The sequence below is a fragment of the Gobius niger genome, assembly GCF_951799975.1.
Source record: "Gobius niger genome assembly, chromosome: 9".
Classification (NCBI taxonomy): domain Eukaryota; kingdom Metazoa; phylum Chordata; class Actinopteri; order Gobiiformes; family Gobiidae; genus Gobius; species Gobius niger.
The window spans coordinates 15471947-15495630 of NC_136860.1; the positions used below are offsets into that span (position 1 = coordinate 15471947).

The window sequence follows — 23684 nt, forward strand, 5'->3', positions numbered from 1 at the left end:
CTCTGCTGTTTAGAACAAAGCAAAATATAGGGCCTGTTTTGAACAGTCTAATTTAAAGTCTACAGCAAAAATAAACCAGGTCTAAAACCCAGGACGAATAGAGGACAAACCAGGTCATTACCAGTTCAAGAATAGAACAAAATGCTAGGCTTCTGCGAAGACTCACGAGATACAAATCGAAAAGGTCACACTGCAGAAGAGAGTTTAAGGTCCAACGTCATTATTTAGATTCCCCAAAAACGTGAAATAAATAAATAAATTTGTCCTCTATACTTGACTCATCCTACAGCCCGCTCAGACAACCTGTCAGAATATGCATATACTCAGACAGGCCCAACACCGCCTGGGAATCCAATACCGACTTCAGGTGAGGCCATTTCCTTCAAGCATTTTCCGATATGAAATGCAGCCTCCAAACCACAGTCGGTGTCAGCCGCACACTTGACGAGATAATCAGGACGAGCAGGTGCGTGGCGATGTATGGCGTGTGTGTGAGCGCATACGGGGGGAGACAGGACACCACAGTCGGGGTCTGATTGACAGAAGCAGAGCCCCGGGAGCACAGCTGAAACAATTCTGACTGCCACACGGTCGACCGCCGACTGCACCGGCACTCACGCAGCCATTCCCGCACGCAGCAGCAAACATGGGAGACCAGGATACGCAAAATATAAATACACACAAGCTGGTGTTCAGACACACGCATGAGAAATGATATCTTCTTTTAAGATATGCCTGTGGTTGTTAACGTGCTGTAGGTCAAACAAGTCACGGCGGGCAAGATGGAAAGCATTCTACGCCATGTGTAAACTTGAAGATATTATTTCATCAACACTGGTAGGAAGATGGGTGTTCGGTATACCAGCTTGTTCAATAGACTGCAGTTGCCAAGGCCAAAAGGTCAAGGAGAGGCTTTAAATAGCATAGGCAGTAAAATATATTTTATTATTTTTCATTACATTGTCTCCCTAAATTAGGGCTGAATGATTAATCAAATTTGCAATATTATTCGCAATATTATACAATGTAATTTCAGAGGCATGCGATTTTGGCCCATGTCAGCTGACAGCCACGTCCCATACACTGCGTTCCAAATTATTATGCAAATTGGATTTTTGTGTCAAAAAGGTAAAAAAAATAATAATAATAATAATGAAACTCATGGATGGTATTGTGTCTTGGGGCTCTATGAATCACTGACATTAATCTCAGAGACCTGGGATAATTAGTTGTTGGGTTAAGCCCAGTTAAGGGAAAAACTACTGAAAAAGGGTGTTCCACTTTATTATGCAGATCATCATTTTTAAGCAATATGGGAAAGAAAAAGGGACTTTCTGCTGATGAAAAGTGTGAAATAGTTGAATGCCTTGGTCTAGGTATGCAAACCTTCGATATTTCATGAAAGATTAAGTGTAATCATCGTACTGATAAGAGATTTGTGGATGATTCAGACACACACAGGTTTGTGCAGATAATGGCACAATATGGACGGTTTCTGCCAGACAAACACATCAGATTAGGAGAACAGATGCCACAAAGCAGCATACAGGTATTTGAAGCTGCTGATGCCTCTGGAGTCTCCCGAACATCAAGGTGTAGGACCCTCCAGAGGCTGCAGTTGTGCATAAACCTTCTATTCGGGCCTCCCCTAAACGGTTAATTGAATGTTCATGAACAGAAACGGCTGCAGTGGCTCAGAAATACATGAGGACTCATTTTCAAACAGTCTTGTTCACTGATGAGCGCCGTGTAGCCCTGGATGGTCAAATCAATGGAGTAGTGAATAGTTGGTGAATGACCACAATGTCCCAACAAGGCTGTGACGTCAGTAAGGAGGTGGCGGAGTCATGTTTTGGGCCAGAATCATGGTGAGAGAGCTGGTCGGCCCCATTAGGCCCTTTTAGGCTCCCTGAAGGTGTGAAAATGACCGTTGAAAAATATGTGGAGTTTCTGACTGACAACTGTCTTCTATGCTACAAAATGAAGAGCCGTGCTTTCCCTAACAAAATCCTCTTCATGCATGACAATGCACCATGTCATACTGCAAAGAATACCTCTGCATCACTGGCTGCTATGGGCATAAAAGGAGAGAAACTCATGATGTGGACCCCCTCCTCCCCTGACTTCAACCCTATTGAGAACCTTTGGAGCCTCAACAAAAAAAACTTCTATGACGGTGGGAGGCAGTTTTCATCCAAACGGCAGCTCTGGGAGGTTATTCTAACATCCTGCAAACAAATCCAAGCAGAAACTGTCCAAAAACTTAAAATTTTAATGGATTTAAGCATTTTAAAGCTGCTATCACACAAGGGCTCCTATGTTAAAATATAACTTGACCTGTTAATATTTTTTTGATTGAAATAGCTTTTGATTTCAGTAAATATGACCTCCTAATGCTACAAATACAACAAATGACCATTTTCAGTTAATTACAAGCTTTAAAATGTATTGAAACGATGAGTTGCATAATAACTTGGAACAGTGGATTTTGAGGTTTTTACTATATTTATTTTTGAAAAAAATACTGTTATCACTAGGAATTTTTTTCCACCACATTTAAATGATCCTCTACCAGGTAAAGACTTAAAAATTATTCTGACTCTCATTTGAGTTGACAATTTAGAAAATCTTAGAAAAATGTCATTTGCATAATAATTTGGAACACAGTGTAGAAATGAATGGAGCAGCTAGGCCTGTCACGATAACAAATTTGAAGTTTGATATATTGAGGCAGGAAAGCATTGCGATAAACGATGTTATTGACTCTAACAAAACTAGATACTGTCAACCCTCAGTGAGAGGCTGCTCTCGCTCTCCTGCTCAAAGGACAGACTCAGGAGATCCTTCTTGCCCAGAGTGATCAGGCTATATAACAAATCCTTGGGTGTGAGGGGCTAAATGGGAGTGAAATGTTTTTTTTTATAGTACCTCTATTTTTATACTTATAAATTATTATAATATTTATTCTCTGCACTGTTCTAGTTATTTTAAATCTGATGTTTGTATGTGTGACTTGATTGTGCAGCTGATGAACTAAATTTCCTTCGGGATTAATAAAGTATATCCTATCGTATCGTAAAAATGACAATAAAACTTTGTTCTAAAAGTGCATCCTCATATCCTGAAATGCTACACCAGTTGCAATAAATTATCGTGGCAGCCCTAGGAGCAGCGAGAGGCGGCGACGTGTGCTCAACCGCGTGCTTATGTTTACTTCTCAGCCTAGTTCAGGTGAACAGTAGATCGTGAATGTACAGTGAAAATATCAGCGTTTATAATGCAGCCACTGACTATTACTTCTTAGTCTGTTAGCAATGAGTTAGCCACCGCCCGGGCCTCGCTGCCTCACGCTCCCCCTGCACTGATCACAGAAGCTCCTGTCGTCTCATCAGACAATACAAAAAACTCACTTCCTACTGGATTCACTTGTCTTTGCCTCCACAGAGATGAAAATGAGCTGTGTGCTGCTTGTAAAGAGTAAAGAGGCGTAGAGAGCTCAGTTGGGACCTTTGGGTTATGTTTAAAGATAAAGATAAGAACTTATCTCACAAGCACTAAAGCATAATTAAGAGCAAATAGCAAGAATGATTTAGAAATTCAAATTAAGAAATCAGTATGAGATAATTGTGAAATATACGGCATCACTTTATTTTGCAGTACCTTGATACATTGTACCTAACTAAATATAATTCAATGTAATGTGCTCTGAAACAATCTATAATAACTTCTACCTATGGATTAGATACACACTGAAATAATATGTATTAGTACTGTGTAGGTACATAATGTAATAGGACACAAGACACAAACGGCAAATGCATATTATTCCATTGTGTATCTAACCTCTAGGCTCAAGTTATTACACATTGTTGCAGAGTACATTACATGGTACTAAATTTAGCTAGGTACAATGTATCAAGGGTACTGTAAAATAAAGTGTTACCAAACATATGAATAACTAAATCATGTGTGACGAAAGGCTAAGATCATCATCACATGACTTACACTCAGTATCTCAGTATGGATCCTTCAGTAACTACACGTCTGCATTTGACTGACACAGATGCATCACCTACATTGTTATGAATACTGCTAATACTTTACAATCGCAATACAAATACATTAGAAGATCTTGTATGCTAAAATAGAGTTAGCATAGTCCTACTAGCACACACCTTCTTGCATTGTAGGCTTGGTATAATTTCCACTCCGGTCACGATACTCTATATATTCACTCCTTGTTACTCATTTTGTCCAGACACAACATGTCTAATAAGTTGCTCTTTCAGTTTTGCAGTCTTCTGAAACGGTAAAAGACAAAGCTAAGTATGTATTTTACTTTAGGCAGCCACAGATTACTTTCCATTCCTGATGCGTTTCAGCGTAGGCCGATGGACCCATCTTTTACGCCCATCTCCCAAGTTCGGGACCTCAAATGTCACCCGCATCACTCATCAAATTGCTTTTTCCGGTGTTCCATCAAACTCTTATTGTGGCGCTGACCTTTTCACAAAACTGCAATGTCAAAGAGGCACCTTTCCCCGTCAGGGCAGTTAGCCAAAAACATGCTTTGTTTATTCTCTGCCGAAGCTCACCCATCCTGAAAAATGCCGGCTGACATAAGTACATCACAAACGCCCTTGACACACATCGCGGAGGTGAACTGATGTAACAGCAGCTAAATCACTGACTATAAAAAAGAAAAAAAGATTTTAAAGAGGTTAAGCCAAAGACTCTTCTTCCACAGCTGGCCTGTCCCAATTAACCATCATTAGTTTTGTTTTATAGACTAATTGTACCTAATTAGTCAAATGCAATGGCTCTTTCTCATACTGGGACTATTTATCAGCATTAGACCATTCACCTGCTAAGTATTGTATCTCAGCGGGAAGAGGAAGGACTTTTTCCTTTGAATTAGCAAGCTCATTATACTCACAGATGCTTAGATGCCAGGCAGTAAAAGAGAAAGCATCCATATTTTACAACAAGTCTCCCCCGAAGCTATGAGCCGGACTCATGTCTTATGTTTCTGTGCAGCTCAAGGACAGACAGCCTTTTACTGCTTGACTCACTGTTATGAAGCATTAATATGTCATAAATTAGCCTCCCATCTCCGCCGGGCCATTCGGTTAACCGTTTGTTTGCTAACGTGGAAGCAAATGGAATATTATAGGCCCTTTCCAACCCAAAATGCCGCTCGGCTCGACTCGGGAAAAAAAAAAAAAAAAAAGTCGTCTCGGTTCCATTTTCTTTTCTAATCAGAAAACCGGGGACGAGGCCCTTGCGTCCACTGAAACATCAATGCGGGATGTTTTATCACTCGATAAAAATGAAGCCAGGGAAGTCTGCAGGCCACGATGTGAACACTGTGTACAAATACAGAAGTTTTTTTTTGACGATTGAGTTTATGAAGCAGCCGAGCAGGAGAGAAGCAGCTGGAATGATGGAAGCATGAAGGTAAGCTAACGGCGGCTAATGCTAGTGGTCGACAAGTCTGCGAAAAGACCACCAGCTTGCGACCGCATTGTGCTGTGAAATATTAAATTGCGAATGCGGAGGCTGTTTCAGAGATTAGATTTATCTTCCAAAATGGTACAGGATATTTCCATGGCAATTTGCATTCATGTGTATTATGAGTTTGAAACCATCTGTAGCATATCGCCTAATAGACAATTCATTAAGCTAAACTCGGAGCAGCTGCGTACTCATCACGTATCCTTCCACTGCGGAGCCTCATATGGAAAGTCTAACAGCGCAGCGCAATTTATCTATAATATATAAGACATTTCTCCACTATGTCTAGCAGAACGTCTTTCTATATGTGGTGGTTCTTGATTAAATCCTAGCCAGGGTCCGAGTATAAACATAAATACTTGGTGGCTCCAGCTGTGGCCGATTTTATTTTATTATTGTGGGTGATTCAATCAAAGTTTCTGTCCCAGCTTTGATTAGTGTTCGGTGGCATTAGCATCCTGCCATTAGCATTAGCATACCGTTGCTATCATATTGTTGTTGCAATATGTCCATATTCACTGAGGTTTAGTGACACTTGCAGCTAACCAGTTTTCATTGCGATGTTTCTCAGTTCCCTGAGTCCTAGGAAGTTTTAAAGGAATAGGCCACCGTTTTTACATACTGAGATATGTTCTTACCTTAGCTTTGACGAGTTCTTTAGGACCTGTCTGATCTTCACCCGTGCCTTCAGTCACGTAAACACAGCGCAGACCAAGTTAGCATTTAGCCTCTCCCCCTCTCCACTATAGCTCCAAAACAGGTCAAGATAGAAACTACCAAGCTCTTCCACGTTTTCCCTATTTAAATATGGTTAAATGAAGTGTTCCACTACAAAGTATAATTGCACAAAACAATGTGGATTTTCTAAGCGGATGAAAGGGGGGACTATATTGTAAGGCGTAATAATACCAGGAGTACTTCGAAATCTGCGCAGTAATCTTCACTTTACTGCGCAGTAATCTTCACTTTACTGCGCAGTAATCTTCACTTTACTGTGCGGATGCAGAATTACTCGCTGTGTTTACGTGACTGAAGGCACGGGTGAAGATCAGACAGGTCCTAAAGAACTCGTCAAAGCTAAGGTAAGAACATATCTCAGTATGTAAAAACGGTGGCCTATTCCTTTAAAGCCCTGACTTCGCTCTCTCCAATGCAAAAAATCAGCAAGTCTATCTGTTTCGTCGGCTTTTATCGGCTAGCCAATATTGGAAAATCCCCAAACATCCTCTACTCTCCATGCCCCAGGTGCTCCAGTTCCCCCACCACAAAAAAACATGTACATTAGGGTCCCCCTCTGGGTCCATTTCAAGGGTTGCAAGTAGCTGAACACAAACTTAACTTAAGCTCTATGAGAACCAACTTCCCTCACTGTCCATATCAACCAGAAATCCACCATTTTGCTGACATCCAATGCAAACTTGTCAAGATTTTGTTGCTGCTCAGAATCAGCACCTCGAGCCATTGCAGAAGAATGCAAATATCAATCTGTAGCGCTGAAGCACGGAACATCATTGAATATTTATCCAGAGAAAGACAAATCTTTGGCTACATACTTGTGAGAGCTGGATGTGGAATTTCTCACTGGAGCGCTCATTATATTGTGCTGAAAAATGGGACATAATGATGGATCTCACACTTTTTTTTTTTTTTCCTTTTTCCCCAAACAAGAAGAACTCCTCATTTCAAAGCACGTTTTAGATAACGTACAGTCAAATTACGCATTATCCACCTCGGAGGGAATGTTCTGGAAAGAATTCTTTGCAGATAGCTCCAGCAGGGAATGTTTATGCCTTAAGTGGATTCCGAGCTTCACTTCTTCCCCCCCTTCAAAGCAATACGAGAAGGGAACTTGTTGCGGTAAAGTGAGAAAACACTGTGCAGTTTTGCAAGTTTTCGAGCCCGATTCTCCCACTCCGATCACCCAAAGTTTCCAAAAATAGGGCTTTTAACATGAGCTTACTAAAAATGCCCGTGCAACAGCTGTCATGAGACGGCGTTTATGTGGCTCCCGCTGTCCTCTCCGAGACACACCCTCCCGGATTGGTATGTAACAGTCAACACAACAGTGACGGCTACGCACAATAATAGCCAACTTGCCTGACTAAAGATAACACGAATGGGAAGGAGGAGTCAAGACATTTTTTTCCCCCCACTATGCAACACAAAACAAGGCGCAGAAAGAAAATGCATCGCAATTACCGACCAGGTCCCATGATGGAGTTTTTATAAGACTTCCCATAAGCATTCCACTGAAACGAGCTGCTGTGCCTCGGGTTTAGACAATACATCCACATGGAAGAACACTGGCTCCTCTGTAATCCAAACACGCGCTTTCAAATAAACACTGCAATATTGTGTGTTTGTAAAAAGGGGGGGGCGCGCCATGACGGACACAGTACACTAGTCTTTAAAGGGAGCACTAGTGCAAGAACAGAGAACTTTCTTTTAGCGCAATGTAACATCTCTTCCGAAGTAGTGGCAATATGTATGTAGACATTTCTTTGGGGGAATTTATCCATATACAGAATGGTTTGACGTTTGGCGAGCTGACGTACCCGCTTTCTCTACTGGTGACAGCCATGTTTAGTGTTGACAAGTGCCACAGGCCAACTCGTGTTTACATTTTACAAAGTGGTGTCTGATTCATCAACAGCTCATGGCGAATTTGATCATATTCTCAAGATGCATCAACGTAAATGGGAAAGAATCCACCGAAACCGTGATGATTCCTTTGGTGATATCCAAAGTTCCCCTGACAATTGTCAAAATTCAAGCACGGCGAAGACCACTCCTTGCTCAAACTTATGCATAAGCCGCCTCTGTTTCGTCAACTTCAACGACATCATCATGCCATGCACATCACCCAAACGCGTTCTGTCTGAAACAGCAAGACGACTGTAGGTGCATTTAAAGAAAAGAAGAAGAGGGCAGTTGTGACCAGCGAAAAACTCACCATTGTGGGAGGCATCCACTTTCCTCAGCGCAGAAACGACGGCATCAGAGGGAACGCGAGGGCTCTCCACATATTTGGGCTTCCTGAGCGGACCTGTCAGGGACCACAGGAGGAGAGAAGAGAGGAGAGGAGTGGGGGGGAGAAAAAAAAGCAAAATATATCAGGGAAAAGAAGAGGGACAGAAGACACGAGCGCGACTGCGAGCGGGTAGAGAGCGGAGAGGCAGAGGAGAAGAGTTGTCGCCGTATTAACGTCTTCCAGATGGGATGGGAGAGATCAGAGCGCTGGTGTCTTTAGTTGGACGGGCTTGGCTGCACACGCTCACATGCGCGCACACTCTCTCTCCCCCCTCTCTCTTTCTCACCCTCCTCCTGCTCTCATCGCAGCTCGGCTCTGTCTGACGAGCCCTAGAATACTGTCGACAAGCGTGGCCGGAGCAGCAAGACGGTGCTAGCCAGCGCAGGGAACGTAAACTGCAAGCAGGAAACCGCGCTAATTAGCCTTTTAGTGAACTTTTGGAGGTCCTGCTTGACACTTTATTCAGGCTTGTTAAGATTCTTTTACACACTTTAGGATTGATGTTTCAAGTTAAGAAGTTTTCAAGTTGTCAGTCCTTTACACCAGTAATTCTCAGTCCCAACACATAATCGTTGATATATTATTTTATGTACAAGTATGTATTGTACAAGACATCGCTAATCATAGGAATAACAATTGAATGGAAATGCAGGTTATTTGAATTATTATATTTGAATTTGAATTATTATAAGAAAACGAATGATCAAAACGAAGTCATGTAAAGCTGTCTGGACTCAACACAAGCAGGTGGGGAGCAAGTGTTCTGAGCACTTGAGTAGGATGGCAACTCCAATGAACTTGGAAAACCACACAAAATCACGAAAAGCAAAGTGTTTTCAGCTAAACAACAGTTTCCATCACATATCTTCCTATCACAGTGAGGATGGGCATGATGAGACGTCTTGGTGGAAGTCACATGAAGTATCTAGGACAGGGCAGGAGTCTACTGAGGACGCTTTGTCTTCAAAGTGGAGATGGGGTTAGCTGGCTGCCCAGAAAATGCGACAAAATTAGATCGTCCCACAGCTATCCAAGATTGCTTACTCACTCCTTCCATGAACTTTTGCTACAGCGAACTTCCAGCGAGCGTTTAAAGCTCCATTAACCCAAAAAGCCCCTAGCAACAACAAAACACAATATCTAGGCATTTTTTCATTATGCTTTCATGGACCACTAACCATATTCACTTCTCTCAGACTTAGTTACTGAACTAAACAACTCAATTCAAGCGCTGGAAAATATCCAAATGCAACGTTTTCTGAAGTTTTTGCGATTAGATTTGCGATAACTTCTAAATCGAGATTGGGTTCACCGTGGATGTTTTAAACATGTTCAAGATCAATAACATTTGAAATCTGAACTGCTAAACTAATACAAATATCACTTGCACTTCAGAACGTGTGCAGGAGTCTAAACACCAGGGAAGCAAAGTGACAAGACACAGTATTTCTTTCTTGCAAAAAAATATTGCCCTGCAGTCTTTGAATGTTGTCAACTGCATGAAAGAGTTAACCGTAGTAAAAAAAATATTATATTACTCATTAAACTTTCAGACATGACTGACCCTGTTTGAAATATGCTTCTGCAATTGCCTTCCATAAAGTCAGTGTGACTTACAAGTTGTCTACAGCATTAGCACAGATAGGCTAATTAATGCTATCTTTTCCTTGATAAATGGATTCTTCCTTTTTTTTCTGGATTTTTCCCCTGGTTCTTCATGCAAATGTAGACAGAGCTGCACCAAAAAGCCACCTGCTGCTAGAAGACTTATTTGACCACAATAATTCAAGCTGAGCGTATAGCAGTAAATTAGCCTTATGCTAATGTAAACGCAGGCCCCAACGACTACCAATTTGCAACGGGGCAAAATATTCAATACAAGCTAAAACTAATAATTTATTCAAATCCTGAACACAGTACATTTACATAATCGTAAATGTGAAATAATCGGGATGGTGCCTTGCCTCTTTTTTTTTTTTTTGCAGACAAGACAATGCCCCAACACAAATCTCTCTGAGCACTAGCATCAGAACTGCTTGCACTTGCAAGAAGATTCGGCAAAGACACTAGACTAAATAGCAACAGCCCCTGAAACCAAAACCATCTTTTCCAAGCAACTTTTGCGGGCGAAGACTGTAATCCGACGCTTCTGCAGCCAAAACTTTCCGCGCTGCATCACAACACGTGCCGCGAATCCGTGGATACAGAAGCGAAAACTGACACGAATATGACTAACAAAGGGGGGGGGCAGTCAATTTACAGTCTTGTTTAGCCGTTCTGTTCAAAGTGGCGTGTCTCCGCAGTTGCAACAGTACTGCAGCCTTGACCGAGCGTAACCCAACCTTCCCTTTCCCTCCTCCACACTGCAGTTATCAGATGCCTCTATATGTAACCCCAGACATAACATGAAAAAGATCAACCCGAAAAGACAGTCTTGGTTTCAGATGACTGCATTGTACGGAACGGCACGATTTTGCGTTTCATTTGTTTTTCAGACAAGTATGGCAAGAATCAACGCATTTTGGTTGGTTAGTGATTACTAATTGCGATTAATCTCACACCCCTGACGTAAAGAATAAACAAAACATAACAGATAGACTTGATTTCCTTTTACTGCCTGGTACAAAACCCCCACAATCAAATGGATGCCTTTCTTCAAGACCGGAGTTATTTTTCCAGCAGATAGTGATCAGGGAGGTGTAAGTTTGTTTATATGGGGTGGTCGGAGCAGAAGGGAGGGAGTTTGGAAGAGGGAGGAGGTGGGCTGCTGCTGCTGTTGCTGTTGTAGCGGGGCATGTCCGAGGGAAATGATCTGGAAGTGTCACCGCAGCCGGCCGAGCGTGGGATTCAGATTGATGCACAGTGCCATCTATAGTTATGGCACGTGAAATGCACAGAGGACACTGAGGTGAAGCTATGGCTGCTTTTGTTCTGCACACGGTGGAACTGGGAAGTTGAGATCACTATCTGATTATGATGCGATTTATGGGGTTAAATTACAGTACAGTATGAGGGTATCGGTCATAGCAAGCAAGAGACAAAGATATTTCTTGAATTCTTCAGTGTTGTGTGACATGTGTAGGGCTGTCACGATAATTACTATATTGACTCATCGTTCAATAAATGGCAGAGAAGCAGTACATCTGTGCTCAGTATTTATCGTCAGAAGGGCTGGACAGACACCATTACATATTTTTATGCAACGATACCGGTGCTTGGTTTTCGATACCGATACATGACGATATTATTTTGATAGCTATACTAAAAATGTTCTCGTCTAGAATCAGAAAACAGAACAATAATGTGTGGAAGATCAGAAAATTTACAATGTCGGGTTCATCTCCAATGTCACGAAATGTGTGACATATGTGGACTAATTTGGGGGAAATTGGGATAAATTGTCTAAAAAAGAAAGGGGGTGGGGGGGGGGGGGGGGGGGGGTGGATTGGGAAAAGGTTCTGGTAAAAGAAAAAGTGAAAAAATGTTTTAATGAAAAGTAGACATTCAAATTGCAACAATTAGGATAAAAATATGGGGAAAATGAGTTAAAAATAAATAAAGAGGGGGCATTCAGAGGAAAAAATGGCAAAAAAGAATTAAATTTGAAATTGAAAAAAAAAAGGGGGGGAAATATGTGGAGAAAAATAGGAAGAATTGGGCAAATATTCAGAAAAATGATAGGGAAAAAATATTTTAGTTTGAGATGTCACTTCATTTAATACTGTTGCTGGCCAAAAATCCTCAAAACTGCATTTTTTTACTTTATACTTTCTGTACCAGTAGTATCCAGCCCTAATCGTGAATACATTCATTTGCATTTCCACCATCATTTCTGTTGTGTCTCATTGTTTTTCATGTTCATTGTGTGATACTTTAAGAGAAACTACTTTTGAACAGAGCTTACCTGCACTTTTTAAGCTTTAGAGTAAGAGGCTTTAGAGGCTTTATAAGGCCTTCAATAATATCGTTTATCGCGATAGTTTCCAGCCTCAATATATCGAACTTCTAATTTTGTTATTGTGACAGGCTTATGGGAATATTCATTGGCTTCAGTTAGTCACACTAAACATGCCAGTATGAGGAACAGCAGTAATACGTTTGTTAAGTGGTGACGTCACAGCTCTACTTCCGGGTCCGCATTGACCAACAGATGTGCGAGAAACTGCAAAAAAGTCTTCAAAACCACAATCAATATTTCTGAAACTCAACAGAGAGTTACTGAATATACTTATTTAGATGCTGTACCTACTGCTATAAAAGTAATATTTACAAAAATCGATACATCCGGGTTTAGCTGAGGAAAATGCTAACGGCGCAGCAGATATGCTAACCCCGGAAGTAGTGAGTGACTTTAGGAAATATTACTTTTTTAGCAGTAGGTGCGGAATTTTTGTCAAATGAGTGAGAAATAAGTAGGTTCAGTCACTCCCCGTTGAGTCTCAGAAATATTGATTGTTGTTTTTAAGAGTTTTTAATGTTGTTTTTTTTCTCGCATATTTGCCAGTTTGCTAGGACTAGTCGTGATGTTACACTTGACAAAGGTATAGTCGTTTCAAAATTAAAATGTTTGCATTGTATTTAGATATTTAAAAACAAACAAAATACATACGCAAACTATAAAGTGCTTAATTTGTAGCTATATTTCTGCAGCCTGACCAATAGATGACTGCATTTGAACTGAAATGATAATTTATAGGTTTAAGATGGCTTTAAGCAAGTCATCAGCCTGCACCAGCTAAGTAACCCACACAGCGATACTTTTTTTTTTTAAACGTAGCCTATAAGGTCTATTTTCCCGCCATTAGCGCCGCAGTGAATCTTTCAACTCTTGACTCTTCTCACCACAACTGCTACTGGGTGGAGCATGTTTAAATTTCAAAGTGGCCTGCGATTTACCACACAAAGCTAAAAGAACTGAAAACCTCTATTCATAAAGCTAGGCTCGTCAGGCACAAGCCATTAGCCGCTAGTCACACTGCTCCAATTAGCGCAGGGCCTGGACACAGAGGAGGCTGTGTCTGCGTTAGCGCACTTAGCTCAGGTGAACGTACTAGATCAAAAGCCCTTAATATCTTGAAGCATTTCATCTAAAAACAACAGGCCGGGAGGCGTAGTCCGAGTAATGTCCGCCATATGTTGTGAAATTATCATCGACAAAGCGCCAAAAGGGGAACAAGGACACTCAAAGCAACATGTGGCGAGCTATCAGGGGTAATTTTGCGCCACAGAATAGGGGCTGATAATGGGTATCTCCTTTAGCAGGGTTCTGATGGCCCAGCCTTAGCAGAATATAGCGGGCCGGGCATGGGAACTATTTTCTCTGTTTTAAAATCTCATCTCGACAGCCTGGACGTTATTACGCTGGCAGAGAAGAATATGCAATACGAGGCCGGGAACACGCATGAAAGAGTCTGAGAGTAATGGGAACATGAGCAGGGTGAACATGAAGGACAATCACAAAGATTCAAACCCAAATTGAACAGGTGATTTCAAAACATTCATAATAAGCTGGCAATGGGGATCTAGGCAGCTTTGTCAGGCGCCAGTTTATATAAATCAGTTAAATTGCAGCTTTAGAAAAATAAAGTCGAGTTCTTGTTTTGTTTAGGAAGTTATTATAGCTTTAACTTAAGTGTCCTTTGACTATAAAACAAAAATATTCCAGTGAAACCTGTAGCTTAGCATACTTTAATGCTGAAAGATTGAAATAGCAATAGTAATAGTCAGTAATAGTGTATGTTAATGAACACACATGCGACTCATACTTGTATACAAGCCACGCCGATTTTCATCCTACTCTCTTTCATCCTGGAGGAAATCTATAGCAGGCACAGAGGGGAAACATGCAAACCCAGGTATCGAACCTGTTAAAAATCTGTCTTTAGATCATTCCTGACACAGTCTAAATAAGGTGGTTTTCCACGTGCAGGTGCGTGTCAGCCCAATGACTCTTTTGCCTGCTTTGTCGAGCTTTTCCATCACAAAGGCCAGTGCCAAACCGGTCTGACCAGGTATAGGTTTTGGGACCGACCTCTGGCTGAGGCCAAAGCGTACTAATCCATGTCTGATGTGACGTGAACAGACTCTGGCCTCTGATCTGGCAACGAGAGAGTGGACAGCCCTCACTGTTGACACGCAGGTCAATTAATATTTCACATCATACGGCTGTTCTAAAAGGGGATTTTGCCCATATTAGCATTTAGCCGCTGTTTGCACAACTTTAGCTGATGTTAGCACAATGCCCGCTGGCTGCTCTGCTTTATGCCCACGACACTAGAGGCCGCCATTGAAAAACGCTGGGTTAGTCACAATTAAAGAAATCAGGCTGGTTTTCGTAAGAAGAATTTTAGAAATCTCGTACTTAATGAGGGTCGCACTGTTGGCATTGGAGCTGCGCGAGCTACACGTCACGCAAGGGCCGAGTCTACAGTGAAGATCCCGCCCTTATGTCCTTTTTAGGAACATGCTTCGTCCGAGCTGGGGAGGGGGAGTCTGTAAATCTGCCATGATTTCCCCCTCGAGCGTGGTCATTATGGTAAACGGGGAGGAATGAGCAGAAGCTGTCCATTATATATACAGTCTATGTGCTAGCATAACATTTGCATGTAGCTTACCTTCATAGTTGTATTTAGCGGTTTCTTTTCTGTTAGTGGTGAAACTGAAGTGTGTGCGGGGTAGAGTTGATACGTGCACGTAGATCGTGGCGTGTGCGGTCCGGTCGTGCTATGCGGAACGATGGCTATAGTGGTCGGGGGATCCACCTTTCTCACATTGCCGTTGTCTCTGAGCACTGAATACCTAGTACTTCTGGACACTTCAGATCATGTACAGCTGCTGAAAATTAAAACACGGGTAGACAACAGATTCCCGGCTTATGTTTTTTTGTTTTCCTGTGAACTTGCTTCTTGCAACCTCATTGGCTATTGGAAACAACAACGTTTGATTGTACTGTGGCTGCCTTCTAATTTTTTATTTTTATTTTAAGAGGGGTGCATCCCTCTGACAAGCCTTCCACAGTTTTTTTTACAGATATCTTTTCCTTACCATTTTGTGTGAGATAAAGATATTGTGTAATAATGTTGCACACGTGATTCAGAGTGTGGATCTGCTTTGGCCACACCCCCTCTCATCACATGGATGAGCATCACCTTGGACACTTCAATCTACAGACAACTCTATACCTATAATAACTATAATGAAATCCTCAAACAGCATCCATCCATGTTTATCGGCACCACTCACTGTTCCTTTAAGCCCCACACAAGACCTGTCTCTCCATTATTATGAATGAAATGCAGCGCTCTCTCGGGTCTGGGGCTAGTTGTGAATGCGGCGCCCTCCTCTCCTCTGTAATCAAACCTACTCTGAGGAATCACAAGCTGCCATCAGTCAAGAGGGCACGTGGCCGCAAGCACATACCAAGCACCGCCATACCTCTGTCCACCGGCCCGGGACAGCCACCAGACCGCCCCACTACCCCATCAAAGAGTGGATTGTTCATGCTTTAGGAAGTGATCAAGGACTTTTCCCAGCATACTTGACGCTGGACTCTGACTTCTTCACATTTCAGCGTTTCAATAAGACAGTGCGTCCTCTTTGTATGCGCCCACAGCTCGCTTTTTGTCCCGAAATGTCATGCGTCAATTCAAAACGAAAAAAAAAAAAAAAAAGAGTATATTCCGTCGAGGATGGGCCGGATGGATCCTTTTGGTATTCAGAGTGCTTTGGGAAAACTCAGTTAGCCGTGGTATTTCGCTGAGAAGCTCACATAGAGAATGAGATAGATGGCACTTGATATAGCTGAGTGAACATTTTATATTTTTGGAGCCGGGAAAAGTTGGACGAGGAACACTAGACAAAGAGCTTCATAAAAATGTATGATATAGGAATTTATGTAACAGCTATTGTCTTTTGTAATGCAAATAAGGGGAAGTCTAAAGGCAGCAGTGTGGACTTTTGCAAGTAATGAAAGCAGGGAATGATACAGTATATGGGGTCTGGGTTAACATGCATCATTATGAGGGCAAAGCAAATCAATAGTATCCCAATTTTAATGGTCAATTACCATATTATGCAATCCTACTGTTAGTGACTCACTAAAGATGGCAAAATGTCAATGCAAAAGTGTAATGCTGCCATTATCAAATATTAATGTTGATGACAGCAGCATGAAATAGTTAAGGTCTTCTCTTTTTGCATTGATGGTAAAGATGCCCTTGTTATGGGATCAACCACATCGGAAGTCAACATGATAGCACAGTTTATCACAGAAACGGACCATCAAGCATTGAAATGTGCTGAATAAAGTAATTTATGAAAAGCAAGTGGATGAGGAGCTGGAGCTGGAAGTGACTGGAGTGGAGTTCCATGACGTCACCTCAACAAAACAACGCTATCTTAAACTAAACCAAACTAACCGAATACCTGGCCTTAATCCTAACCTTAAGGATAGTGACGTTTTCCAAACTAAGCCTAACCTGACCTTAGCCCTAACCTTATGAGGATAATGGAGTTTACAAAAGGTGTCTTTCAGGCATTAGTAAGAATCTGACCAATCAGGGAGTTGATATGCAAATGTGGCCTTTCCCATCCCAACCTTAACGTGGTGGAGGGGTTTGAGCCCCCGAATGATCCTGGGAGCTCTGTTGTCGGGGGCTTCGGGCCCCTGGTAGGGTCTCCCAGGGCTAACAGGTCCTAGCTGATGGGTCAGACAAACAGCGGTTCATATGAGAGACCAACAGGCCCGGTTAGAATCGTGAGGCCGTCCTCCCATGGACCCATCACCTGCAGGAGGGTTAGGGCATCTCCAACAGCCCCCACGACCCGGCAACGGACAAGTGGAAGAAGATGGATGAATGGAGGAAAGTGAATGAGGGAATTCTCTGACGTAAAAATTAAACAATAATGAAAATGCAATTTATTACATAACATATAGAAAGACATTAGTTATAAGACATTAGTTACAAGACATTAGTTACAAGGCATTAGTTACAAGGCTAGGTTACAATTATAAAACACTTTGCAGCTCATATAAAAGGCCATTTATGTTGAGCTCAGACGTCTCTAACTTTTTCATGCGTTGGTGCAAAACCTGCACGTAATGCAGCCCTCATTTCCACGCATACAAATGCCTAAAGCCTTTTCAATAAGCTTCAAATCCAAAAACATTGGCTGCTAGCTTCTGAGCAAAACAAGCTTGGTAGTGGAAGCAATTCGATCATTGAAATGATCAGAGTCAGAGGACAAGATTCACAGAATTACACAAAAAGCGTATGAATGAAGCAATGCTCAACTCGTATACGACAGAACATTATTGTGCAATGCAAATCGACAAGACTCTGGCCTACACTTCAGCACAGTTAGTGGTGACCGTCGTAACACTGAGCGCCACATGCCAAAAAGCAAGAAGAAAAAGAAGAAAAAGATGAAAACGGAGCAACAGTTTGAGATGCAGCTTCAACGGCTTCTTTTCTCTCCCTCCTCTAACTTTGAACTTTAGGCATTACCCAGCACTTATTGCAGATTAGTGAGTGTGCTGAAGCATTGATTCCCCTGTGCACTCTTAGGCGGTGGGTGGATTGGGATTGTATTGGGCGATAAAGTGAGGATTGAGTGATAAGGAGCCTTGCCAGGGGAGCACTGGAGTGGAGAAGTGGAGAGCACTTGAGCTGGAGAGGTATCAGTTTTCCTCGCTGCCTTATGGACAGGCTGGTTAGCATCAATACACAGGTGACTTCAGGACAGAGACTCAAGGAGCGTCTACAACAGCCGGATGCACTAGACCACTGCCAGGAAGATAACCCACAAAAACAGGTTTAAAGCTTCACAATGAATTTCTGTTTTGTCATTCTCCTACATATGAATAGTGGTCTGAACATTATCCAAAGAAAAAGCGCATAGTCTCTCCCAAGTAGCCCCAGTGCACCATGTAACCCTTAGAACTAAAAGCTGCAGGGACAATTAAACGTTAAGAGCTAAGTTTAGTTCTCCGACCGAGTTTAAGTGCCCGGAGTCAGCAGGACATCATCGGGCCGCCTGCCTGTTGTGCGCAGCCAAGTAAAAGCTCTGATGACGCATTTTAGAGCTTGCTATTCAGAGCACAACAATCTATGCTCCCAGTTGGTGACGCGAACACCTGCACGGTTTATCAATAAATGACTCACCGTCCACAGTTTTAAATAAATCGTCTTCATCTCTCAAGAAGCAATTTTAGTGTAGAAAGGCAATACAAAGCTAGTTAAAAGCCAACACATTTTATGGTGCATTCAAGGTGGGAATCTCGACATGTTTCACCTTGACGTTTGGAACCTCTTATGGGACATCACGGCACGAAACCTCGGACATAAACTGCGGGTTGTAAACACAGCGATGGAAGTGCATATTTAACAACGCCTTTTAAAAGACTTTTTTTTTTTCCTTTTTAACATCAGCAATCAACTCACAAGGGCAGCCCGGGAACGACACAAGCCGTGAATCTGACAAAGACACAGTAACCTTGTGCCGCCAGCGGAGGTCACTGTGGAGATTACCCAGGAGAGTGAGAGGGGCAGATGAGGGAGAGCTGCTGTGAAGTGGAAGTGGAAGTGTGAGTGAGGAGCACGATGAAGTCGTATTAAAACGAAAAATAGCTCAATTTTAGTTTAGTAAAAAAAAAAAAGTGCTAAAAGATTATAATAATAATGTTTCATATGGAGCTTCTTGTCATGAATTAAATGATATAATGCAGTGTTTCCTAACCAGGGGTGCTTAAAGCCTGAGCCAAGCACATCTTCTCTATGTTGGCTTTACTCCAATCTAAAAGCTTCTTGAACAAAGCGTCGAGAAAGCAACACAAATGAATATACATATAATATAATATGAATGAAAATACAATTAAAAAGTGATGAAAAAGCAACAAAAAAAGAGCAACAAAATGTGATACAAATATACATGTGCCGGAAAAAAGAAAACAATACCCCAATAAAAAAGAGGCAAAAACATGACTAAAAAATGGCTCAAATGTGATGAAAAAATGAGAAAAAGCAAAACAAAAAACAAAAAAACAATGAAAACACGACAAAAATATGTAGGAAACTTAGGCAAAAACGCACGATCAGTTTTGTCGGTCTTAGCTTTCAAATGAGGCGTTTCTCTGGCCAATAGACTGTGAGCTCCAGTCGTGAAGCTTCTAGATTTGGATAAAGCCGGACTGGAGAAAATGCACTCGGTTAAGAGAGAGGTAACAGGTTAAGCACTTGGCAGGGGTATTTGGATTTGTCTCAGGTAAAAAAAACTGAGTAGGATTTCAACACTTTCAAACTTTCAAAGAAAAGTTTTAGTTTAAAGGACGTTTTTTTTTTGTCTTTTAGACCTTTATTGTATTTTAGCTATATTTCTAACATAACGCTCCACTAAATACAGAATAATTCATGTTAAGTTGCTCACTTTGTTAGCATTTTATCAGGGTGCACAAGTTATGGATACTCGGAGGATAAATTAATGCCTCAAGTAGGGAATTAATTTATATCATTATAATTTTTTATATTGTTGTGGAGACGATATAATTGATGTTACATTCAGCTCCATCAGAGCAGCATAAACACTGACTGTAGAACACGGCACAGGTGCTTGAGTAGATCATATTTGCGAGGAAATGAGTATGCCATTAAAGTTTTTTTTTTTATAAAATATCATTGAATTAATCTTCCCAGTAGGCGTAAGGCTGGGATGTTTAAGTAATTTGTCTAATCAATTATATCGTCAAATTTATCGTTATTGTGGTGTTTCTTTTTTATATATTGTGATAGAGATTTTAGGCCATATCACCCTGCTCTAGCCTCAACGTTGGAAACCACTGATCTAATGTAGTGGTTCCCAAGGTTGGGGTCGGGACCCCTTGGGGTTAGCGAAGCCTTGAGTGTAAAACAGCATATGTTGTGAAATCCATTCAAATATTCAAAATAAACTATTAAATACATAATAACTTGATTTTAAAATGTTTGTGTGCCCTAAAGTTGCATAAGACACAATAACCTCATACTATTCATTCGTCCTAGCCCAAAAAGTTTGGGAACCCCTGATCTAATGCATACTTTTATATAGAATTGCTAAGATGTCAACATACTGTTTTTTATATTATGAAGTTGTGGAGTTATTAATGCAACCAACAAGGAAGAAAAATTTACTTCATATTAACTATAATCTTGCCCTCCTCCTCCGAGGCTATTTACTATAACTTATTTGTTCTTGAGAGCAGTGAATGAGAGTGAGAGAGTAAATGTCTCCATTGTGAGATCAATAAAGTTCTATCATCTCATCTTGTCTTATTGTTAACAATGTGTTGTTCAAAGTGGAATGCAATCCCGGTAAGCAAATATAGACACTGCTTTCTCACCAACCGTATCCACTCTACTGCTTTGTCTCTGACCTTCGCGGCGTTGTAGAAAGATTGATCCTTCCGCGCCACATTCTTGTAACAATTTCCCCCTCGAAAGCACCTTTAAGAAGCCTGTGAGCCATTAGCTAGGCGCTGTTCAACACATGTCGGACTGCTCCGTTTCATGGCTAAGCTCGGGGCTTAGCTGATCAAAGTCGCAGCACTCAGCACCACCAGGACTGGTGCCCCCTTTGCATCCTTCACTCCCTAATTAACTCAGCGTTCGCCCGTTGTCCCGCGTGTACTTTTCAAGCAGAGATCAACCACTTTTTGGGGGCCCGCTCCGAACTGCGACGTATTACCCAATGTGTCAGAAAGCTGAGCCAAGCCGCAAAGCTCCCTCAATCGGCAAAACCACTTCCTCTCAAAGACATGGTGACAGCTAAAAGGAGGAGAACGTCTCAATGACAAATAGTTATTGGAAACAAATGTTGGGACCAATCGATCAATCATGTGTTTTTATAATATTTGAATTGGACTAAAAAGAATGTGTGGTTACAGAAGCGTGATTGGGATACTTGTGCTGTCACACACCCGAACGATTTTTTAATTTGCCGGAACATTTCTAAGACATGATCAATTGATGTCAAAGGAGAAAAAAAAGAAGAGAGAAAACAAGATGAGAATGCTGAGATTGAGAAGCAAAACGCACAGCTGAGATATGTATAATGAGAGAAAAAAAGACCACGAGATTTAAATGTGATCAGGAAGAGGGTGTCAGTGTGTTTACATGTGCTCGAGTACCCTGGTTATTCGGCCTATCCTGGTTATGACAGTACTCTGGATATGATGTTTACATGCGTCCGAGAAACCAGGACACTCATATCCCTGTTTACGTGAGCAACTGCAGTATCCTGGATATTTAAGCTCCAGAGGGGCGGAGCTAATGACAAATATGGTAAGGAGCAAAATACTTTAGCAATGTTGCTACCGTACACGTCTTCCCTAGTACAGGGACTATCCAAGGCAGAACTTATAACAGTAGAGTTCTTTCCCAGCTTCCGATATAGATGTGAGAATTACAAAAAATGTTTTTAAAGATGACTTCAAAGTTTTTGCTCCTGCCATATATGTTTCAAAAGTTCGCACATGCTCAGTACATCAGCAATGGTGAAAAAGCAAGATACTGTGTTTACATGGTACTATATCCTGGGCACAGTGGGAACATCCCATTGAGAATATTCTGGTTTCTAATAACCTGGATATTGGCTTATCCAGGAAACTGAAACCAGGATTCTGTGTTTGAATTGCCTTATGTACGAAATGCGCGGTATAAATAAAGTCGCCTAGCCTTACATGAACCAGAAAAAACCTGGAAACTTAAAATCCCCATTAACAACCTGGATGCTTGAGTGCATGTAAACGCACTCACTGTCAACTGTCATGTCTGGCTCAGTGGTCGAGTTTCTGCACTTACACAAATCCAGCTCTGCCCCGGTGCTCGTCTCACATTCTCATGAGTTTCAGAATACTTTGAATACCACAATAAAAAAGCACTACGACATGTTCATGATAAATAGTCATAGTCTTATTTCTAAGTGTGTCACATCAACACAGCACGTTCAATTGAATTCAAACAAAAATTCTAACAGATGATGTAGAATATGACCCTCCCCGTCACCTCTGTACATGTGATGGTAGAAAGCATTACGACCGGCACACGACGTCTTCCTCACCGGGCTGAGACTCTCCGCCGCGACATGTTTATTAACTGGAGGTGTGAACCCGAGGCCTGTGGGCTTTCACACGTACCTGTCGGGCACCTCCCCCTCACCCCCGCCCCCACCCCCATGGCCCCCTCACCGCGGGATCCCTCCATAACACACCGTCATGTCACTCCATTTCTCCTGCTTCTCCCCGCCTCAGAGCGCAGCCGGTGGGAGTATAGGACTTTAATGAGAGTTCCCCCGTCTCGTGTCCCCGGGGCCCCTTTAACCTTCACGAGTCTAACCTGGTCTCCTCATCTCTCCTCTAACCCAGCCCCCCCCTGCTTATCTGTAAATGTGTGATTCATCTTTTATAGAAGTGTAGCAGTTGTGGGAAAAATCAAAAGGGAAAAAAAAATCATAATATCAAAACTTAGCTTAGAACGCTTCGAACTCAATCAGGTTCAAAAATATCAAACTCTGTGTTGAAAACTAAACAGACTCCCAGATGTGCAGAGGACATTTTAACTCACCTTATTACTGAACAGATCAAAGCTGTAACCCTTTTTTAAACAATGACAAGCTGACTGGTGCTTCGCTGACCACTTTAAAGATTTCTCTCCCCACCGCCAACTATCACGCACACAAAGACTCGGGATAAAACAAGTTCTTCTACAAAGGTAGGTGCCCCCCTTTTGAAGCCCCGCACAGCTGTTGACAAGTGTGTCTTTTAAGATGACGAATAAAGGGAGCTGAGAGAGCTGACAATTAGTTGCAGTGTAAACATAGAACCATTAGGGCACGGGAAAATGTAAACACAAAGCTGGATGAGAGGCTGTGTTTGACAACTACCCACTGGGATGAAAAAGGAGACTAATTATTTAAAGTAATGCGGGGAATGATGGGATAAAAGTGTAACAAAAGTAAGGTGGTTATATCCGACTGGGAAAAAGACGTGGAGGCCCTCTGATCCTCTTTGTTTGTTGTGACAAGCTGTCTTTCTTATGCCCAACCAGCCGAAAATCAAACTATTTTTTATGGAAACACCTGCAGCTTCTAGCGAGCTTTTACACTTTTC

The 23684-nt window shown here is 41.8% G+C and overlaps 1 protein-coding gene across 5 annotated transcripts in view; it reads right to left on the reverse strand.

Moving 5' to 3' along the window:
* LOC306967699 (protein TANC1-like) overlaps positions 1 to 23684 on the reverse strand; it is a gene marked incomplete at its 3' end in the record, with an annotated part of 145870 nt that overhangs the window by 85059 nt on the left and 37127 nt on the right. For 4 of the 5 annotated variants that reach the window (XR_013793202.1, XM_079562818.1, XM_079562817.1 and 1 more), the window contains exon 4: positions 8468 to 8560. Coding sequence is in view for 3 of the 5 variants with exons in the window: in XM_079562818.1 (XP_079418944.1) it covers positions 8468 to 8560 (93 nt within the window). Of the gene's footprint in view, positions 1 to 8467; positions 8762 to 23684 lie in introns of those variants that run through there. The other variant, XM_079562819.1, reaches the window with a different exon arrangement.